This window comes from Doryrhamphus excisus, linkage group LG20, assembly GCF_037039965.1.
Source record: "Doryrhamphus excisus strain RoL-2023G ecotype Guam linkage group LG20, RoL_Dexc_Guam_v1.1, whole genome shotgun sequence".
Lineage (NCBI taxonomy): Eukaryota > Metazoa > Chordata > Actinopteri > Syngnathiformes > Syngnathidae > Doryrhamphus > Doryrhamphus excisus.
Window position 1 is genome coordinate 5370050 of NC_136376.1, and position 23328 is coordinate 5393377.

Below are 23328 nucleotides of genomic sequence, written 5' to 3' on the forward strand. Positions count from 1 at the left end.
GGACATTCTGAACAATTACAGAATTGTTCTTGAAATGTTCTTAGTTAATAATGCATTGAGCTCACTAACAAACACAGGAAATACAGAAGGTTCACGGTCTCAGATTCAGCTTGTCTGCAAGATAGCCATTTCCCATTGGATCAGTAAATGCGTTTAATGTTAGTTATATCATTAAACTTTCACGTACAATCAATAATAAAGCAATTAATACTGCAAACATTCCCAAGACGAAACAATTACCGCCACAATCAAGGAAAGAAGATGACAAAAGTGCACTTGAATATTTTCCATGAGTCATCCCGGCCAGGTGAGGGCAGCCATCTTGAGGAAGCAAGCACCATCCACGGGGAAGAAGAACAGCAAACGGAAGCAGTACTCGCTTTTATATGCACTAAAGTTGCAATTCTACCATACATCTCCTTTCGGATTATGTGACCTGCTTTTGAAAACAACTAAATGGAGCCCAACCTCACATTTCTAGGTAACACGCCAAGTAAACATTTAGCCAGTGCTATCTCGCTACCATTAGGACGGAACTAGTATGGACATTTACGGCTTGACTGTCGCTATACTTAAATGACAAGACTCGAAGAGCAAAAAAAAATAATAATCACAAATTTCTGACTTGTTCGTATTGACTCAGTAGTTATGAAATATTTTTACACAATTGTGACATTACCTTACGTTCTCCTACCGAACACGTTTGCGACTACTTAACCGCTAACCTGACTGTCGTAAACCATTGGACGTTACCTAGCAACGGTCGGCACCTTCCCAACAAGCATTGCTGTATGTGATACTACAATAAAGTATGTTACTTCTGTCAGCAAGGTCACTAAAACAAACTCAGGTAACCGTTTCTAACGTTGATATTTATTATAATCGGCTATAGAGGGAGATATATGCGTAAGCATCGTGGTGTTAATAGAATTTATGCATGTGAATTATGAAGTTCTGTTATTCATCCTATTACAGGTGCAGTATAGCAAAGGGATTTTTACCAGATGACATCCAAACCTAAGGTCCAGTTAGCGCCGCTGCCATGGCCTGAACTCCTTCTCTACTGGCTGCTGTCCTTTGGATCGCATCTCTATTCTTTTTATGAACTTCACATATTCTCAAAAGGTATGATAATACTGTAGTTATTCTGGCTTGTTGATTTGACAGCAAAAGGTAGTTTATGTTTTTGTTCTATGTGTTTCAGAACACGAAGCGGGATTAGACAGAGAATTTCAACTGGAGAGTGGACTCATTCACGGTTTTAAAAGGGTATGTTTAGTTTTTAATTTAGAAATGACTTAAAACGCCCGTGATTATAAATGTATGTTTTGATCAGGATGCAGCAGACTTTGAGTGGACCTTCTGGACCAAGTGGGCTAAGAAGTCCCTGCTCTGGACTCTGATCGGACATGGTGTCATATCCAAATTCTGCAGCATCTTCTACCCACAGGTTGGAAGCATCTTAGACTGTCCCATCTCACAGAGCATTCCACTGAATATTAGTTCCACATTCTTTTCAACAGTTTAGAGCAGCGGCGCTCACAGTTTATGGATTCTTAGCCGCCAGCAGCGTGTTGGGGCTTAAAGGTGTCAGTGTGCTGCTCCTGCATCTGGTGTTGTCCTTCACCGTGGCCCAGCTGAGACGACCAGTTTTGTCGTGGACATGCAACTTGCTGCTACTGTGCACCCTTCACATTCGACCGCTTCAGGAGATCCAGGTGGGCTCTCCGGAATGCACAAAAAAACAGCCAACGAACAAACCTGTATGTGATTAAAGTGATTCCTTTGAGACTGAATGAAATGGCTAAATAGTCAAATAAACAATATACTTAATAGAATAGATGGAATAATAAAAATAGAATAATTTGGACTAAATTAATGTTGAATTAAGTGCCAACAGAGCTGTTCTATGTAGTTCATTAATGTACATTATCAGGAATAAGGTCAATTCATTAAAGTTTTGCTCAGAAATTACATTTTCAGTTCCTCTTAAAGAACACAAGAGGGCGCAGGAGGCTAGTGTGTACTTATGTGAAAAAAAAGTGCAAAGTAAAATATGCAAACAATCACAATTCTGCATTATTATAAACATATTTAGTCATTTCCTTAGTCAACAACTTAATCACAGTTGACTATAACAATATCCAATCATAATAATCCATACAATACGAGGCTTCACAATACTGATTATACTATAGTGAGTTATATGAATTCATAGTGATATATATAAATAATGAAACACCCACAATACAAAAACAACACTGACTCAGTGACTGACTGATATGGGCTGAAATTATTAAATATGAGCCTGGAGGGCATTTTCGGCTTGAAGATGGACTCAAACTCCACTCCCAAACCCACTGCCAGTTCATGGAAGACACTTTCTTCACACAATGGTAAAAAAAGGACAAAAGGCTGCATTTTTTGATTTTTATGCAGGACAATGCTCCCAGCTCATGCGTCAAAGCAAAGCAAAAATGGATGCCAGTATCGTTTCTGTACACAAGCATCGGACTTGTTTGCCATAATCAGCATCATACTAATATACTAACATGGGCTACTGTTGCGGCCGTAATCCACTTCATGCTAAAACACCCAACATCATTTCCTGTCCTCAAAACGTCCAGAACACATGTACTCCAACATACATGAGCACAAGTCGTATTTATGTTTTAAATGGCTTATTTTATCTGATTATGTCTGCAATATTAGGTGATATGAGTGTAAAAGGTGACTATAGGGGTGTTATTTCATATCTAGAGGTATCTTCCAAAAAGACAACCCTTTGGTGTTTTCCAGTTTTATTCCATCTAATACTTTAAACAGGGATTAGAATATTCTATGTATATGCAGAAGCTATGAGTGTTAATGTTGACATATTTCTCCTACCTTAATTGCACAGAGAGGCTGGTATGACAGCGAGGAAGAGTACTACCTGCTACTCTTCAGCGTTGCCGTGGGCAGTCTACGCCTCATCAGCTTCAGCCTGGAGCACTGCTGGGGTCCCTCGGTCCGCGCCGGCGCCTTGCAGCTCTGCTGGTTGTTTTCGTACGCCTTCTACCATCCATTTTTCTACAACGGACCCATCGTCACGTACAAGGACTACGTAGAGCAGGTGACCGAGGCCAACAGAGGCTGAAAGGGAAATTGTTGTTGACGCTAATGGCTGCTCTTTGGAGCGGGTGATGTGAGGTCACCTTTTTAATGTAATAGTGGGAGGGGCTTCTCCATAATAAGATTGCTTTTGTTACTTAAGACTCAAACCTGTTTTTGTTGAATACTGGTACTTTTACTTGTAGATGCAGAAGCCTGCGGAGGAGAGTGACAGGCGCAAATTCGGCTTCTCCTACTTGTTACTCAGGTCAGGACGTATTCTGATGTGGTGGTGCATTGCAGAATACATGATCCATGTCATGTACATGCACTCCATCCAGTCCAATGAGACCTACCTGGAGATTCTTCCACCTTGGGCATTGGGTAAGTCCTCAAGCTGTCACTTCACTTTAAGGCAGGATTGTCAAAAGTGGGTTTTTAAATTGAACCCTTGGCACATTGTAAAAATACAAGAAAACGACAAAACAGCAGAAAAATAATAATAATAATAATATGAGGGAGAAAGTTGTTTACATGTTATGGTTCTTAACTGTACTTTCTTTTTTCCACAGGTGGTCTGGCGTTGGCCTTGGTGCAGTTCTTCTTCGTCAAGTATTTGGTTCTGTTCGGCCTCCCGTCCATCTTGGCCACCCTGGACCAACTGGTTCCTCCGAATCTGCCTGTCTGCGTCAGCATCATGTACAGCTTCACCGGCATGTGGCGGTAAGTAAGCCCGCCACATTCCTCAAGTATCCTTGAAAAAAAAAAAGGGTGCATTTAATGTCAAGTGCTTTTAGAGTGTGTTGGCAATCAGACCTGCGACGGCGCTGCCCACATGCTGAATTGTCTCATCTTCTCTGCCATTACCGGCAATCAGAAGTACAGGTCACCTCCATGTTGGAGTCATTACGTCTGACGACACATGATGGTTCCTTCTCAACATTGGCAGGGTCTTTGCGAGTAAAACATACAAGTGGTTAAGGGTTAGAAGTTAATGTAGCAGAGCAAAGCGCGATATCCGTTCAGACAGTATCGTGCAGTTCGTCATCAGAGAGTGGGTGTTGAGAATAGGGATGCGTACCAATGTCGATGCCGATGTAAATGTAGCTATCAGTGTCTCATTTTGCGGAGAAATGAATGCAGACTAAGACATGTTTTAAACTTAATACCGACCTTAACACACTAACAGCTGTGCTCGGACAAAAACTGAAATGTAGGAAAACCAAGACAATTTTTCCCATAGGAAATCATACAATTCCAATTAATCCAATCCAAATAGCCAAAATATTAGCATCAAATGCATTTTTGGAGAGAGGAATTTGTAGTTGGGCGGCACGGCGGTCTAGTGGTTAGCGCGCAGACCTCACAGCTAGGAGACCAGGATTCAATTCCACCCTCGGCCATCTCTGTGTGGAGTTTACATGTTCTCCCCGTGTATGCGTGGGTTTTCTCCGGGTACTCCGGTTTCCTCCCACATTCCAAAAACATGCTAGGTTAATTGGCGACTCCAAATTGTCCATAGGTATGAATGTGAGTGTGAATGGTTGTTTGTCTATATGTGCCCTGTGATTGGCTGGCCACCAGTCCAGGGTGTACCCCGCCTCTCGCCCGAAGACAGCTGGGATAGGCTCCAGCACCCCAGCGGTAGAAAATGAATGAATGAATGAATGAATGAATGAATGAATTTGTAGTTTTACATGCTTAAAAAAAGTGAAATCATTATAAATGAGTTATTGGTTGAACTGCATGTACGTCTCGGTTCAACAGTGGTCGCTGGCATTTTTTTTTTTGGCCCCATGGCGGTTATTTAGCAGTCACAATATTTAAAAAAAAAAAAAGGACTTTGTTTGGGCACTTTATTTCAGTGCAATGTTGTTCGAAAACCAAGGTAGATTTTGGACACAAACCAAAGCAAACGAGAACTGGGGCGTACCAAAACTGAGATTTGACTGCATTTCAGTTCCTAGTCTCTTCAACTTGCTTTCGCAAAATTTCAAAGTACAAAATATATTCAAATTTACAAATATTTACAAATTAAGCATCGGTTATGTCATCGTTTAAGCACCCGCACTGTTTCAGAAGCACGGATTTCACAATAGTATCAGATACCCAACCCTACCTAATAGGCAAATGAAGCGTCTATGTTGTGTTCATACTGTAGGGGGCGCCAATGCTCAAGGTAATAAAAGCTATCCTGCAGGACAAGAAAACATAAGGAGGTGAAATTCAATTCCAGATGTGTTGGAATATTCCCTGCCTTCATCCAACAGGATGTGCAATCGCACTTCTACCATGAGAATAGATAATGTACAAAAAAACAAAAGATATTTTTAGTAACGGTGCACACATTACCGAGATGGAAAGGCTGCATCTCCCCACGGACGAGTGGCCCACTGCAATAATGCTGACGGCTGACGTACGCCAATCCTGCGTGTGTGCTGAGCTGGCCCACGTAGACAACATTGATGGAATGCATAAAGCTGTCTGCTGACATCACAGGGCAAAAGAGCCCGGGTTTTTATAGGCCTCGGCCGTGGACAACAACTCTGGAAGACTCTCTTCTTCTAATCTTCTTAATGACAAGAGAGAGAGGGAGAGACATGAGAGCTGCTGACACACAAACACACGCACCCCCTCAGTAACCTTCTCGACATGCTTCCGTTTATTTAGTATATTAGAGGTGTCTCTCGCTCAGCATATTCTGATGGAAATGTGGGGGTCCAATTACATGTCTTCCCTTTTCTCTCCCCCCTCCCATCTTTACTCTCTTATAGGCATTTTGACAAGGGCCTGTATCGATGGCTCCTCAGGTAAGAGGCTCTTCATTACATGAGATGTATCTGGCTACCTACAGTCATGATAAAAAAATGAAGCGACGCCATGGCGTTGCTGTTAATGACATTTGTGGCGCCCCCTGTGGGTTGTTGTGACAATGCTTTAAAAGACATGCTGGCATGCAGAACAGTAATCCCTCATTTCATTCAGGGAGGGGGGGTGCTGGAGCCTATCCCAGCTGTCTGTCTTAGGGCGAGAGGCGGGGTACACCCTGGACTGGTGGCCAGCCAATCACAGGGAACATATAGACAAACAACCATTCACAACCATTTTCCCCTTTTTTCCGAACCTGATAAAAAAAAAGAACTTTATTTTCTTATATTACTATTTTTAAAAAATATTAATATTGTATTTTTTTAATATTTCAACTCGCTACTAATTTTTTTTTTACTTAGTTATATAAACTCAAGTCATTCTTGTAAATTGCAACTTTTTTGGAGTCGCCAATTAACCTAGCATGTTTTTGGAATGTGGGAGGAAACCGGAGTACCCGGAGAATTTACCCCTATATTCCCCAAATTATGCCTAGTTTATATATGCATCTTTTTTTAAATAATTAAAACAGACCATATTCATCCATGAAACAGCATGATTTATTAAATTAATAATTTGTGAAAAAAAACTTGCTCATATTTTATACACACGTGCTTGCCAGTTCCCTAAAGCTGTGTAACAAATTACATGGCAATTGGGCTAAACACGCCGACAGTTCTGGTGGGTGTTTGGTTAGAGCACTTTGACCTGCATGAGAAATGTCAAGTGGGTTCAGACTTTGGGGTTTAATTCATAAATCATTTTTTTCAGTAGTAGTTAATCACTAGCTGACATAGCAAATCAACAAAGCTAAATTGAGCTATATTTATAGTCAATATGAGAATGCTTTTCAGACCAATTAAGTCAAATTGGATATTTTCCTGCTGCACAGCTCATGATCTCTCACAGCACATCAGGCTTGGCAATAAGTGCTTTCCAGTATTAATTCCACATTTTAGCACATTTTCTGTCTGGTATGTTATTGAAGTCATCACCAATAAAGTACTGTTACTGAAAAAAAAAAAAAGGGTGCCATTCTGCAGCTGCTAGCATGCATCATAAACAGACGCAGGACGCAGCATTTGCATGTGGGCTTTCTCATGATTATGAGCTTGCATGTTGCTGGCGAATAATAGCACGCGTGTTTGTTGTGTTTCCACCCGCTGAACCCTGGAGAAATGCCTCCTTGTTTAATATGTGCATATGGAACAGGAGCAGCAGCAGCCACCCTTCGCCGGCTTGTGCCGTGTATTTTTATTATTAGTTTGTCTGCCTCCTTAATGATGCACACCCGACTGGATGTAACCGTGACCTCTCGGGAGTCGGCGATGCGCTTTGGTGGATGCAGGTTGCTCCGTCAAGGCAGCGCCGCCATTGCACGCTTGTCTGAGAACACGCCGTGATGTTCTCTCTTTTTTTTTTTTTTTTTTTTTTACATAACACTACAAATCGGTGCTAATTAGCCGGGTGTGTTTTGTTTTGACATTGACGACAATGCAGGTGTTGGTGAATATGTTAAAATACAATATTTTGTCTGACATACACCATGATATACATATGTCAATCAAATGCTAATAATGATGCCACTCTGTCACTTGTAAAACATAGCTGACACGCTACATTGAAATATATAATCTTTTTTGTTACATATCTCCATGCTGGGGGCTGCATGGCGGACGAGTGGTTAGCACACAGGCCTCACCCGAGTTCAATTCCACCCATCTCTGTGTGGAGTTTGCATGTTCTCGCCATGCATGCGTGGGTTTTCCTCCCACATTCCAAAAACATGCTAGGTTAATTGGCGACTCCAAATTGTCCATAGGTGCCCTGTGATTGGCTGGCGACCAGTCCAGGGTGTACCCCGCCTCTTGCCCGAAGACAGCTGGGATAGGCTCCAGCACCCCCGCAACCCTCGTGAGGAGAAAGCGGTAGAAAATGAATGAATGAAAATTGTCCATAGGTATGAATGTGAGTGTGAATGGTTGTTTGTCTATATGTGCCCTGTGATTGGCTGGCCACTTCTCGCTCGAAGACAGCTGGGATGGGCTCCAGCATACCCTCGCAACCCTAATGAGGAAGAGCCGCATGGAAAATTGATGGATGGAAAGTCAAAATAATACATGAAAAAAGTTGCAATTTACAAGAATGAATTGAGTTTATAAAACTAAGTAAAAAAAAATTTAGTAGCAAGTTGAAATATTAAAAAAATACAATATTAATATTTTTTAAAAATAGTAATATAAGAAAATAAAGTTATATTTTTTTTATTAGGTTCGGAAAAAAGGGGAAAATTTACAAAAATGTATTCACAAAAAATGTGAGTGTGAATGGTTGTTTGTCTAAATGTGCCCTGTGATTGGCTGGCCACGAGTCCAGGGTGTACCCCGCCTCTCGCCCTAAGACAGCTGGGATAGGCTCCAGCACCCCCCGTGTGACCCTTGTGAGAATAAGCGGTATAAAATGAATGAATGAATCTCCATGCTGGAGCGTCCCTGCATCCTTGGATTTCTCTGTGGAAAAAAGTTTGTCCACACCAGTTTCTAAGCAAAGATAAAACCCCACGATGCATCTTATCTTTTCCTCCCACATACAGTAAGTGTTCAGCATGAAGTCTGCCGCCCCGGACTGTTGAAGTGCTTCCAATTAATTAGGATTTAAATTGCAAATTCAAGTTTCCATTTCAGGCCGTGTCCGTCGGAAATTGTTCTCCGCACCCCTGACTCACAATGATCCCGCAAAACGATAACCGGCGCACAATAACACACGGTGCGTTCATGCTGAGTCAGAGGGCTTTTAAACAGGCTTTAATGCAGTCGTGAGATTGTGTGGAAAATTTTGTCCAAGGAGCACAGCAGCGTAGGAGTGGAGCCGTGATTCATCGACACCCGTATCCATGGGCAGCTAAGTGGCTCATTCTTTGTCATTCCATTACCTGCTGCAGGTACAGTTAGCGGGCCTGCTGGAGGGCCCTTGATAGTCTTTAGATTGAGATTTTGCTGCTAGAGTGCATCTGAGAAGGAGCGTTTGAGCCCAAATCCTTGCATATCTGCACCTTTGATGGATGAGTTGTCCATTTAGCTCTCATTTACTTAAAGCGGGGGTGAAATAGTACACCGGAACAATTGTTCGTTATGTACGGTTCCTCTGTATTAATGTCACGGTTTGGTTCATTTTGGGTACGGTGAGGGCACGAAATACAACATGCATATGGCACTATGCATTTGGACTGTTTTTTCTGAAATTGCGGGGGTGCTGGAGCCTATCCCAGCTGTCTTCAGGCGAGAGGAGGGGTACACCCTGGACAGGTGGCCAGCCAATCACAGGGCACATATAGACAAACAACCATTCACACTCACATTCATACCTATGGACAATTTGGAGTCGCCAATTAACCTAGCATGTTTTTGGAATGTGGGAGGAAACCGGAGTACCCGGAGAAAACCCACACATGCACGGGGAGAACATGTACACTCCACACAGAGATGGCCGAGGGTGGAATTGAACTCAGGTCTCCTAGCTGTGAGGTCTGCGTGCTAACCACTCGACCGCCGTGCAGCCTAGAAGAACAAGCAAGAAAGCTTTGTTCTTGTTTTACAAGAAGAAAGTAAAAATATAATAATTGTATTCTAATGTCACAATTTTATGACAAACTCATAACATTAAGGTTTTTTTTATGTTTTAGTAAAATACAGTTGAAACATTAAATAAATACACAATTTATTAAAGTTGGAATAAATAAATAACATTTTGGGAAGAAAACTTCACAATATTAAAAGAACTAAATACACAAAGAGGCTGCACGGCGGACGAGTGGTCACACAGCTAGGAGACCCGAGTTCAATCCCACCCTCAGCCATCTATCTGTGTGGAGTTTGCATGTTCTCCCCGTGCATGCATGTGAGTCCTGTGATTTGTCTTTTGTGCACAAAAAGCTCCTTGTGTGCAGCGAGACATCACAGTGTCTTCACGTCCCTGCAGTCAACTTGGCCTTGGTCTCACTGTCCAAATATCTTTGAAGACAAATAGCATCTGGCTATAAACTTTAGGAAAATGCAGCATTCACAAGTTTAGCAGGGAGGACTTGAAGGAAAATATTAGCAGTTCAAAGTACTTCCTTATGTCTTTTCTTTTGATTTGTCTTACTTCCTCCTGCAGGCTATCAATAAAGGCCGTCCATCTGTCCCCTCTCCTCTCAAAGTGGAGAGTGCCTAACCTGCCCCTACCTGTTCTTGGCGCGCCCCTGTTTGCGCACCAGTTGATCATGTGCTAATTAGAGGAGGGCATTTACATCCAGGCAACCAATCGCTGACTGGTATGGTGGGTAAAGCCATTAGCACTCGGAGTGTCAATCACAACAAGGATTGACACTCCAGTTCCAGTTTCCAGTTTCCAGTTTCCAGTTTCCAATTTCCTATTTCCTATTTCCTATTTCCAATTTCCCATTTCCCATTTCCCTACATCCCATTTCCCTACATCCCATTTCCCTACATCCCATTTCCCATTTCCTATTATCCTACTTCCCATTTCCTATTATCCTACTTTCCATTTCCTATTATCCTACTTCCTACTTCCCATTTCCTATTATCCTACTTCCTATTTCCTATATCCTACTTCCTATTTCCTATATCCTATATCCTACTTCCTATTTCCTATTATCCTACTTCCTATTTCCTATTATCCTACTTCCTATTTCCTATTATCCTACTTCCTATTTCCTGTTTCCTATTATCCTACTTCCTGTTTCCTGTTATCCTACTTCCTGTTACCTATTTCCTATTATCCTACTTCCTGTTTCCTATTTCCTATTATCCTACTTCCTGTTTCCTATTTCCTATTATCCTATTTCCTATTACCCTACTTCCTGTTTCCTATTGTCCTACTTCCTGTTTCCTACTTCCGGGTTCCTGTTTCCAACTTCCGGGTTCGTGTTTCCTACTTCCGGGTTCCTACTTCCGGTTTCCTACTTCCGGGTTCCGGTTTCCTATGTCCGGGTTCCTGTTTCCTACTTCCGGGTTCCTATTTCCTACTTCCGGGTTCCTACTTCCGGGTTTGTATTTCCTACTTCTGGGTTTGTATTTCCTACTTCCGGGTTATGAACTCGTTAAGACCTCGTTAAGACTTCGTTAAGACCTCGTTATGACCTTGTTAAGACCTCGTTAAGAGCTTGTTAAGACCTCAGTAAGAGCTCGTTAAGTGCTCGTTAAGACCTCGTTAAGAGCTCGTTAAGTTCTCGTTAAGAGCTCGTTAATACTTCATTATGACCTCGTTAAGACCTTCCTATTTCCTACTTCCGGGTTCCTATTTCCTACTTCCTATTTCCTACTTCCGGGTTCCTATTTCCTACTTCCGGTTTCCTACTTCCGGGTTCCTATTTCCTACTTCCGGGTTTGTATTTCCTACTTCCGGGTTCCTACTTCCGTGTTTGAATTATCTACTTCCGGGTTTGTATTTCCTACTTCCTGGTTCCTACTTCCAGGTTTGTATTTCCTACTTCCGGGTTCCTACTTCCGGGTTCCTATTTCCTACTTCCGGGTTTGTTTTTCCTACTTCCGGGTTTGTATTTCCTACTTCCTGGCTCTTATTTCCTACTTCCGGGTTTGTATTTCCTACTTCCGGGTTATGAACTCGTTAAGACCTCATTAGGACTTCGTTAAGACCTCGTTATGACCTTGTTAAGACCTCGTTAAGAGCTCGTTAAGACCTCAGTAAGAGCTCGTTAAGTGCTTGTTAAGACCTCGTTAAGACCTCGTTAAGTTCTCGTTAAGACCTCGTTATGACCTTGTTAAGACCTTCCTATTTCCTATTTCCGGTTTCCTACTTCCGGGTTCCTGTTTCCTACTTCCGGGTTCCGGTTTCCTACTTCCGGGTTCCGGTTTCCTACTTCCGGGTTCCGGTTTCCTACTTTCGGGTTCCTATTTCCTACTTCCGGGTTTGTATTTCCTACTTCCGGGTTCCTACTTCCGGGTTTGTATTTCCTACTTCCTGTTTCCTACTTCCGGGTTCCGGTTTCCTACTTCCGGGTTCCTATTTCCTACTTCCTGTTTCCTATTTCCTACTTCCTTTTTCCTACTTCCGGGTTCCGGTTTCCTACTTCCGGGTTTGTATTTCCTACTTCCGGGTTCCTATTTCCTACTTCCGGGTTCCTATTTCCTACTTCCTGTTTCCTACTTCCGGGTTTCGGTTTCCTACTTCCGGGTTCCTATTTCCTACTTCCGGGTTCCTACTTCCGGGTTATGAACTCGTTAAGACCTCGTTAAGACCTCGTTATGACCTTGTTAAGACCTCGTTAAGAGCTCGTTAAGACCTCGGTAAGAGCTCGTTAAGTGCTCGTTAAGACCTTGTTAAGACCTCGTTAAGTTCTCGTTAAGAGCTCGTTAAGACTTCGTTATGACCTTGTTACGAGCTCGTTAAGAGCTCGTTAAGACCTCGTTATGAACCCGTTAAGACCTCGTTAAGAGCTCATTAAGGGCTCGTTAAGAGCTCGTTAAGACCTCGTTATGAACCCGTTAAGACCTCGTTAAGAGCTCGTAAAGGGCTCGTTAAGAACTTCCTATTTCCTACTTCTGGTTTCCTACTTCCGGTTTCCTACTTCCGGTTTCCTGTTTCCTACTTCCGGGTTCCTGTTTCCTACTTCCGGGTTTGTATTTCTACTTCCGGGTTCCTATTTCCTACTTCCGGGTTTGTATTTCCTACTTCCGGGTTCCTACTTCCGGGTTCCTATTTCCTACTTACGGGTTTGTATTTCCTACTTCCTGGTTCCTATTTCCTACTTCCTGTTTCCTACTTCCGGGTTCCTGTTTCCTACTTCCGGGTTCCTATTTCCTACTTCCGGGTTTGTATTTCTACTTCCGGGTTCCTATTTCCTACTTCCGGGTTTGTATTTCCTACTTCCGGGTTCCTACTTCCGGGTTCCTATTTCCTACTTCCGGCTTTGTATTTCCTACTTCCGGGTTCCTATTTCCTACTTCCGGGTTCCTATTTCCTACTTCCGGGTTTGTATTTCCGGGTTTGTATTTCCTACTTCCGGGTTTGTATTTCCTACTTCCGGGTTCCTACTTCCTACTTCCGGGTTTGCATTTCCTACTTCCGGGTTCCTACTTCCGGGTTTGTATTTCTACTTCCGGGTTCCTATTTCCTACTTCCGGGTTTGTATTTCCTACTTCCGGGTTATGAACTCGGCCAGCCAATCACAGGGCACATATAGACAAACAACCATTCACACTCACATTCATACCTATGGACAATTTGGAGTTGCCAATTAACCTAGCATGTTTTTGGAATGTGGGAGGAAACCGGAGTACCCGGAGAAAACCCACACTATAAGTTCTATGTGAAGTATTTCCATGATGCCTCATATTAACTCACTAGCAAGATCTCAGTGTATAGACTGGTCATATTATCTACATACTGTATTGTATATAACTCTGGGAAAAACTGTTGATTTTGTTAATACTTGGGTTGTTTATATTGTTTATTTTTCTATATTGTGTATTTTGTACTGCTTAACTGACTCTGTACTCTTGCTGCTGTGCAATGCAAATTTCCCCACTGAGGGAGGAATAAAGGCATATCTTAATCTTAATCTTAATCTTAATCACATATTTCAGCAAGAAGGCCAAGTGGAGACGTTTTGTTATACATTGCGTATATAGTAGAGGTACAAGTTTTTGTTTTTTTTTTAAACCAGTTTAAACTCCAGTCAGTCTGTATATAAATTCAGGGTGCACGTTGCTCGCACCATCTGCTTGAAGTGGTCGAACGTTACGCAACCAAGGTGGTAATGCATGCATTTTAACATGCTGCTATTCCGCATGCTGGTCGCTCTCCCATCTGCTGGCACACGCCCGCTTTCATCCTCCAATATGGCAGAGCTGGCCGCTCTAGTCAAAGCCTTCCCCCAAATTCTGGCTCGTCTTTCAGGAACTTTTGATTAGCCACAGGGTAGCTGAGATAATGAGTTTGCAGCCCAGCGGCACACAGAACCGCTCTAACCTGAGACCGTCGCTATCAATATTCTGCTGCTCTTTGTTGTGTTTTTTTTTTTTTTTTGCCTTCGACATCCCCAAAAGCTGACATTGAACATCAGCGATGTAAGTGATGGAAGATGTTTGTGTGACACGCAGGGAAAAAACAAGCACTTAGTTTCATCCGGTGGCATCATTAATAACAACAGGGCACCATTGTTATTCCCGTGGAGTGTCTATTTTTGCTGCGGGGCGTCAGCGCTGCCTTTATCTGATTAAAAATCTATGAACTTGACATGATGCATTGTGTGTGTGTGTGTGGGAGGGGGGGCATTTTTAACCCCTGTTTTCCCCTTTTACATCCGCACCAATCATTCACTTGATGCTGACAAATAATAAATGAAATAGACGGTGGTTTACATGATAATAACAGCCTCCCACTCGTGTTGCAGATACATCTACGTGCCTCTGGGCGGTTCGCATCACGGACTTCACTACAAGATGTTGTCCACGGCGCTGGCGTTTGGTTTCGTCTGCCTTTGGCACGGCGGCCATGACTACCTACAGTACTGGGCCCTGATGAATTGGCTGGGGGTTCTGGTGGAAACGGGCCTGAAGGCTCTCATTGGCTCGGCACTTGTTTACTCCTTTTTTGTAAGTTTTGTACACACACACACACAGACACACACACACACACACACACAGGGGAGCTGACAAACATGTCTGTAAAATTTTAGCAATAATTCATTCATTTTCGATCGTTTATCCTCACGAGGGTCGCTGTGTCCTTGACCATTTATCTAAAATGTATGCATTTTGACCATTTTGAGTACAAACCACAGCACTGGAAATTTCTAAAAAATATTTTTAATCAACGGGGTGTCTTAATTGTTTATTTACAAGCAATTTATTTACAAATATACCATCAACTATTTACAATGTTCACATTTGGAACTGAACTGTGGCTGCACGGCGGTCGAGTGGTTAGCGAGCAGACCTCACAGCTAGGAGACCAGGGTTCAAATTTCACCGGGTACTCCGGTTTCCTCCCACATTCCAAAAACATGCTAGGTTAATTGGCGACTCCAAATTGTCCATAGGTATGAATGTGAGTGTGAATGGTTGTTTGTCTATATGTGCCCTGTGATTGGCTGGCCACCTGTCCAGGGTGTACCCCTCCTCTCGCCTGAAGACAGCTGGGATAGGCTCCAGCACCGCCCACGACCCTCGTGAGGAAAAAGCGGTAGAAAATGAATGAATGAATGAACTGAACTTTGTGTGTGTGCACGCGTTTGTGCTTCCTGGTTGCTGTGCAATGTGTATTACTATGGGAAAGTTGCAGGCGGAGTTCTTATAAACGGCACTTCTGCTACCTTGTAGCCTTTTCCCCGGCTATTATTGCCTCTTTTTGCCTCTAAAAAATGCGCGAAAAAATGTAAAAAGATGTATAAATTCATTTGTGGGAGTGAGGAAAAAAAACATATAAATATGTCTTCATCACAAATGACGTGAACAGAGAAAAAGAAACCCATTCTCGATACGACAACGTTCCGTTAAAGGGGACCGATTATGCTTTTTCCATTTTTCTGACCTGTAAATGTTGTTAAAATGTCATGTTCTCGTGTTTGCGCATTTGGAAGTGAGCCCTGAAAGAAGTTTGGAATGGCTTAAAAGGCTCGGTTTCAGAGAATTTTGTCGAATGCCGGCTCACTGTGACATCACAGTGAGTCAGACTTCCGTATATGGGCATGCCCGGGTACAAGCTATACGAGCTGTTAGCTGTACAAGCTGAGTAGCGGAGTGGACGTGGGTGGAATAAATTTAAACAGACCATTTTGGAAAGCCAAGGAAATACAATGGAATAGGTGCAGATTCTGGAAGATCAAGAAAGCTTTCAGTGACGTTATTGTGTGTATTTTTATATATTATATAATAATTATAATATAATATATTATATATATTATATATATTATGTATTTTTTTACTTTTCTAAAAATGCCAAACCACTTTATACATATATCTGTAAAGAAACGCTTTGTGTTATTAGTTATGAGCATCAATATTTCAGCTTTTTTTTATTTACATTGTGCCTTTTTGCTCAGTTTTACCCATTTTTGCGGCAGGCCATTAAAAAAACGCTCTTTGGACGTCGGCGCCTTAATTGGTTGTTAACTTAAATGAGTTTGTTCATGATCAAATTTTTCCTAGCTTGAGAAAAAAAAAAAGAGTGGACGTAATGTGGTTTCATAAGTGCTAATGCTGCTACTGTACACACACACACACACACACACACACACAGTTTGGATGCTGTCACCGCTCACGTGTGACATTAAAGTGAACAAAAGTCCTGTTTGTGACACATTAACATTAGCGTTCTTCTTGACACCTTTTATTGGTGCCAGGCGTCCCAACGGTTACGCTCTCTGCTGCTTCCCCAACACTTCACTTATTTGTACACTGATTTCCCAGGAGCGGCATTTCTCTGCGGCAACGAGGAGGCGCTGCGCCGCGTTCCTGTCTGCATTCTCCACCGCCATGCTCATCCTCTCTAATCTGGTCTTCCTTGGGGGGATTCACGTCGGTAGAATCTTCTGGAAGCGTGTCTTCCTTCAAGGTAAGACGGCGCCGCGCAGTGACAGTCGCAAACACGCCCTGATTGTAGCATTTAGCGATGAGCGGGTTTGTTGTGGTAGCTGGCCGCTAGAGTATTTATCTGGGTCCTTCAGGAAAAGATGCTGTTTTTATGCCTCCCAACTGGAAAGACATCTGCTCCATCCTGGCTTCATTTGCTTGCCAAAGTCATATGCTCATCAGTCTTTATCGAGCAGGCATCCGCCCCATCATTCAACCTGACATTTAAACCGGGGGACCCCTTCCTGTCCGCTCTCGACAGCATCTTCAGTCTCCTTTATATCATTCCCGTGTAATATAGCAGTAGTAGTAGTAGTAGTAGTAATTCCACGTAGGAAGCATTTGAAAATAAGGGGCCTTTTCCGGAACATGAGGGAATAATGCAAATATATTAGGGATGTTCCACATATCAGTATCGGCTGATATCAATATCGGAAATTGATAGTTGGAAAATATCGGCAAAAAAGCCAATAGCGAACATCCGTAAAATATATATACAAATATATGAAACGATGTTTCAGGAAATAATGACAAAAAAATATATACACTCTACAACAGTGGTGGGCAAGCTACGGCCCGGGGGCCACATCTGGCCCGCCAAGTGTTTGGTTATTTGATGTGGTCTGTTGTTTACAAAGTGCTCCTGACAAAAGAAACACAAGCACATAAAAACAATAATAATAACAATCATCATAATAATAATAATTATATAAATATTATAATATATATAATAAAAATGTAATTAAAATAAAAAATAATTAATCTAAATTATATAGATTATAATATAATAATAAATAAAGTAATAATACATTTAATTTATAACACACTTTACATCAAATAATAAATACAAAGTGCTCCTGAAAAAGGGACACAAGCACATAATAATATTATTATTATTATTATTATTATTAATAATAATCTAATATATAAAATAATATATATAAAATAAAAATAAAATAATATATATATCATAATTATATATTAATTTATTAATTATTATTGATAAAAAATATATAATAATAATAATTATTATTATTATGATAATAATAATTAAAAGAATCCATTTAATTTATAATGCAATTAACATCAAATAAATGATCTCAAAGTGCACATATAGCAGATTGCATGACACTTTTACAGATACAATAATTCCAGGTTGACTGTTACGTGTAAAATATAAAGTCTGGCCCCCCGTCAGTTTTGTTAAATCAATGCGGCCCGCAAGTCAAAAAGTTTGCCCACCCCTGCTCTAGAACTATTTTTATAAAACTCAAAAAATGGCATAAATAAATAATAAGAGGAAATCTCGGCTTTACAGATGCCAGTAACTACATCTTATTAGTATTGAGTCCCCTTTTTTCCCTCCTCAAGTCCATTCCCTCCGGTGTTTGACAGGCTAGTTCTTCCATACCAATCTCCAATCACGCCTACAGTATATGACCCAAGCTTTGTGCACTGGAAACAGAAAAAAAAGGCCTTCACCATCTGTTCCCACAAAGTTGCTCTTGATGTGATAAAAAATTAAGATTGAGCGACAAGTAAGGGTTTAGTCCATGGCAAACCACTAGACTATTCTATGCAGGTCCAAAGAAGAAGCACGGCAGTACAGTAGTGGCCTTCGTAGGCAGCATGGAGATGTTGCAACATTGCAGAAAAAAAAAAGTAAATATTTTGTGAAGTGTTTTAATTGCTTTGGGGCAACTGAAGGTGATTAAAAAAGTAATAATGCTCCGAGTACCGCGTCTCGCAAAACCGCGCACGGCCTAAAAAAGGTTATTACATTACAAAGTACAAATGTCTCCAATATGTCTGATGAGACCTGAAGCAAGAAGGGTTTTTTTTTTTCGCCGCTTCATGCGCTTGTGAGTTGTGTTTATTGGCTGAATAGTGAGGACTTTTCTTGTATTGAGCCACAATATATATGTTTTATTCCGCTGTTTAATTTAGGTCACATTTCCCTCAGCAGGTCAGCGCCACAGTGTTTCGCTCTCCTGACCGTGGCGTAAATAAGTCAGGAGGAACTTCTGCATGTTTTAAAATGACATTCCTTTCTGGAGGACACTTTAGCAGAAAGCTATGGGAATGGGGGGAATATTCTCTTGGCTATTATTTTTATATCATATACTATAATGTCAATACAAGGCTCCGTTATACCCTTATACTTTACTTAAGTACTGTGTTCATAAATGAAGTCATACATTAAACTACCTATATCTTTAAGCTAGACACAGATCCTCTATATGACAAGAGGTGCTTTTCTGTTTTTAAGAACACACTGCAACAACGCCAGACAGAATCACTTATTTTTAAGGAATGACTGCAAAAACGCTCGTCAAAGATCCTTGATATGATAAAATCATTCTGCAGTTTTTCAGGATTGACTGTAAAAATGCTTGACAAAGGATCCTCTACATAAGATAGAAGCGCCCTGCTGTTTTTAAAGGGACCTATTTTGCTTTTTCCACGTTTTTGACCTACAAATGTTGTTAGAATGTTGCCAGCAAGAGAGAAATGCGGGACTGTTTTGTGAACATGGGCAAAGCTGGACGATCCGAAAAACTGTTGCTAAGTCTGACGGCTTTCCAACGATAATGCGTCATGTTTAAAAGTCAGAAGAGCAAGCTGTAAGTCACAATTTATCAGTGTCCTCACTGGATTTATTTTGGATACGTAGCAAAATGGACAAATTCAGACAAAATTCACAAATTCGGACAAAATGCTCGGCAGCTGTCTGGAAGTCCTCGGGAGTATGACCACAGCGGTATAAGGGAGTAAATTAAACAGACTGTTTCGGTGAAAGAGGTGCAGAATCTGGAAGATCTAGAAAGCTTCCTGTGCCAGTTATTGTGCGTAGATGCTCTATAGGAGTCCACCGCTCAAAGATCCTCTCTATAACAGCGCTCAGGTGTTTTTGTCGTTTTTTTATTTGATTTCCCACCAACAACCGGGAGACGACGTCAGCTGTCCCTCTGTTCTATAAAAAGCCGATGCTGAATGAACGACTCTCAATCCCATCGATTCGTAGCGGCCGTCATCGCTGCTGTCAAACGGCAGTTTTACACTCCTGCTAAAAATAGAACCATAAACCAGGCGGCCGACGTGTTCGTCGTTAAGCGAGGAGGCGGAGTTTTGGCCGCCTTCATCAACTGGAGATCGATGTTTTTAAATCAGCCGTGGCCAAAGTGGAATTGACCTCTGAACCCCCCCCTCGCAGTCCCGTATTACTCAGAAGATATTAGTTACATTTGTTGTCATTTTATTTATAGCGCCGCACAATATGTTGACATTGGGCATAGTCAGCGGATGTCAGGTGGTATACATAGTGGTTATCTACAACCATGCCTTTCTTGCTATTTTGTTGTGATGGTCAACTTTTTGGTTTTTTTTCCCTTTTGCTTGTCTGGACTTGCAAGCTGGTGTCAAAAGTGTTAATAATCAAGCGGCCAACGCGGCAATTATAGAGCTGCTTGATTAAAGCCACAGCAGCAATCAGCCCAGGGAAATTGGATATTTAGTTTCGTCTGACCCATTGTGGCATCTGTTGGTGTGGAACACAACACAATTGTGTGTCTTTGTGTGTGTATGTGTGTGTGTGTGTGTGTGTGTGTGTGTGTACACGCAATGGATACAGGTTTGACATGGCGTCTCAGTTCATGATTTACTTGCAGCAAAATATCATGTATCATACATGGTCAGTGGCATTTACTTTACTGCATATTTTTTTTCATTATTATTACACATTATCACACCTCGGAATTTTAGTTTTTAGCATTTATTATTAAGTTGTTGTTTTTTTAATAATGTTTCACCTTCACGCAAACCTTTTATTGTAGCCATTTTGTCAAGTTTCTGGTACTATGAATCTTTCTGAAGTAAAGACTATCTACCGGAGGTGCGGTATATGGTCATATTATTTTTATATATTATTTTCTATATTATTTTCTATATTTTTTAATTTATTTTTATTTATTTATTTTTAAAATTTAAATATTTAAATATTTTTATTTTATTTTATTTATTTCAATGTTTTTTTCCGCAAATAATAAATTCTGGTACTCAGCCTCTACAAATGAAATAAAAAATACTGACAGTTAGGCAGTATTTAATATACTATTAAAGTTTTTAGATTTAAGTTATTAATATATAATAAAAATACTGACACTCACTTACTTAAAAAAAAATTTAAAACTAATTTTAAAAAATAGCAACCTGAATATAATATAGTATTTCTTCCCTGAGGGAAAAAAACAAGCATGGAAAAAAAAAACTTCTAGAATGTATTATTTATCATAGAAATATATATTTTTCTACATATAATAAAAATTCTAAGAAAACAAAATCAAATATAAGTCATATTTTTTAAATGTATATATACTGTATAGAAATGCAAGATATATTTGTGCACATATAATAATTATTTTAAAAACAATGTAAACAGTTAATGAATGGAACCATAAGAGCGGTGTTTGGGAACTTACATACGTGTGAAGACAAGCAGCCAAGGCGTCCTCTTAGCGCCGCGGCGGGGCTTCCTTCGGGGTCACGCAGGGCCCAGCGGCGACTCATTTGCACGTCCAACCAAATTTCAAGGTGTCAGCAAAGATAGGAACCGCTCGTCTCGGCTCAGGTGAGCTTTGAGGGAGCCGTGCATGGAGCGTACTTGAATAAATGAGGAGGGAAGAATAGCGCGTGAGGAAGTATTGTGGGTGCAGGTGCACGCTCCTGGAGGGACGCCAGCCGGCCGCTCTTACCCGCTCCAGCTGCTATAAATAGAAGACCAAAACAACACACACTCATTAGTATTTACAGGTGACTTTGCATGGCTGCTCAAACACACCTCTCGCTCTGCTTTGGTACCAGGCTGGTCCACCGTGGCGCCGCCCATGCTGGCCTTCCTCTACTGCTTCGCCCAGGTCGGACTGGAGTGGACTTCTCACCCGTCGTGAGTCACCTTGACTTTGCAACACGCAAGCCGAGATGCTTGCAAACTTGTCAATAAAACACCAACACGGCCAAAAAAGCTCACTCGGAGCCTGGCCGACGGCCACAGAAGCTGGCCAAAAAAAGCTCCGAGTGGGGGCGGGGGGGTTTAGGTTGTTTGTTTTTGGTCATCTCCACACTGTAAATGACTACTGCACATGGGTGATTTGACTTGAAAATATGTCCGGGAACTTTCATCAGTCTTACTGCAGAGGAAAAAAGGCTGATGTTTACACTCACACTAGCGTTAGCTTAATGAGCGTCGCTATTGCCCCTCCACATGTAATTTGGGTGACACTAATATCGGTAGATGCATTAGCTGAGCCGCCGGGCTCCTTCTTAATAGATGACATTCATCCTACCCAATGCACAGACTAATTGCTCTTTTTGCCGCAAAACTATTTCCGACCAGTTAGTCTAAAAAAATATATATATATCTATATATATATAAATATAAATCTACCTCATATTGCAGCGTGTCGTCCACCAGAAATAAACATCGGCTTTGATTTGATCTACAGCTGTTTTACCTCAATTTGTGCGTATTCTATATTCTCATTCATGTACACATCTTTCTCATTTAGAAGACGTATGTTGCTGACGTCGTTTAGCAATAACGATGACGTTAGTAAACACTACATGTTGACAAGAAACAGTGCTTCTCTAAATGTTTTCTTGTTGGGGGGGTATGACAGAAAATAATTGAGACCCAAGTTGACCTTTTTTGTCATAAAAACAACACGGTGGATGAGTTGATCAACATATACGATATCGCAAATGACAGCTTTACAGATGCCATGTAACGTCATAGCAACAGCAATTTGACGCCATGCAACACTAGGGTGTTGTTTTGCGGCGGTGCAGCAACTAATGACAGGAAGTGATGTCCCTCCAGCCTGTGCTTGAAGTTGACAGTGAAAAGCGCACAATGGAATAAATAAAAAAAAAAGGACACACTGAGTGAGTTTCCATTAGCTGATTTTGTCGTCGTCGCGTCTGAGCTGGGGGGGGGGGGGTGTTGGGAGGGTTGGGGGGTGGGGGTGTCCGCCAATCCTCTTAAACGAGCAGCAATCTGTGAAGCTTTATCTGGCAGAGAATAAAACCTGCTGACTTACACTTTCTTAGCGTCACAGGCCACAAACGGCAATATACGGGATGTATAGTATTTATGGATTCAGAAAACACTCAACTTGCAATTCATGAACGTGACCTCGATTTCCGGGGGGGGGGGGGGGGGACTACTAAAAAAACTAAAATAAACGCAATAAACTTTGTCTTTTTGTGCCTCAACAATATACCGTAAAAGGCTCCAATTTAACTTTTAAAGGGGAACTGCACTTTTTTTTCCCACATAAGGAGTTTGAATGATGGGCAAAACTCCCCAAAAGTGCACTTCCCCTTTAAGTGTCATATAGTCTCCAGGTGCTTGGTCAACAAATGCAAATAACTGCTGGCATTCCTGTCAATCAATCCAATGTAATTGTTTAAGAGTTGGAATATTATTTGAAAAAACAACTAAATAAAGTTGATATTTTGGGAAAATTATCTTGGCGGAAAAAGTCAAAATATTATGGGATTACAGAAAATTTTAGTAGAAATTTGAAATATTAGTATTTAAATGTTATAATATAATATAATATTATTATATTATATATATAATAATATTACCTTCATTTAAAACATACAAATTAAAAATATAAAAATATAATAATTATATTATATTATATTATACATTACATTAAATACTAATATTTCAAATTTCTACTAAAATTTTCTGTACTCCCGTAATATT

General features: G+C 41.0%; 1 protein-coding gene and 1 long non-coding RNA gene across 3 annotated transcripts; one reads left to right on the forward strand and one right to left on the reverse strand.

The window, feature by feature from the left end:
• The first annotated feature begins 240 nt into the window (after nucleotides 1-240).
• Nucleotides 241-22530, forward strand: hhat (hedgehog acyltransferase). 2 transcript variants are annotated; one of them, XM_058059100.2, is made up of 12 exons: nucleotides 242-481; nucleotides 976-1125; nucleotides 1205-1269; nucleotides 1337-1450; nucleotides 1524-1718; nucleotides 2903-3115; nucleotides 3300-3477; nucleotides 3666-3816; nucleotides 5868-5903; nucleotides 14378-14579; nucleotides 16395-16539; nucleotides 21417-22530. In XM_058059100.2, the coding sequence occupies exons 2-12, from the start codon at nucleotides 1005-1007 to the stop codon at nucleotides 21500-21502; spliced, it is 1506 nt and encodes a 501-aa protein (XP_057915083.2). In that variant the 5' UTR covers nucleotides 242-481; nucleotides 976-1004; the 3' UTR covers nucleotides 21503-22530. The 2 variants fall into 2 exon arrangements, with proteins under 2 accessions (XP_057915084.2, XP_057915083.2); XM_058059101.2 differs by lacking the exon at nucleotides 5868-5903 and having other exon boundaries at nucleotides 241-481.
• Nucleotides 2628-6082, reverse strand: LOC144894492 (uncharacterized). The gene is made up of 3 exons (XR_013625122.1): nucleotides 5446-6082; nucleotides 3929-4045; nucleotides 2628-3847 (listed from the first exon to the last, which is right to left on the reverse strand). It is a non-coding gene; the product is annotated as an uncharacterized LOC144894492 (long non-coding RNA).
• Nucleotides 22531-23328: the final 798 nt, after the last annotated feature.

Bases quoted from the DNA above. Each gene is read 5' to 3' on its own strand.
- hhat (XM_058059100.2), top strand. From the start codon at position 1,005: ATGACATCCAAACCTAAGGTCCAGTTAGCGCCGCTGCCATGGCCTGAA. The intron at 3,116-3,299 runs GTGACCGAGGCC...TTTTACTTGTAG, and splicing joins ACAAGGACTACGTAGAGCAG to ATGCAGAAGCCTGCGGAGGA. The intron at 3,817-5,867 runs GTAAGTAAGCCC...ACTCTCTTATAG, and splicing joins AGCTTCACCGGCATGTGGCG to GCATTTTGACAAGGGCCTGT.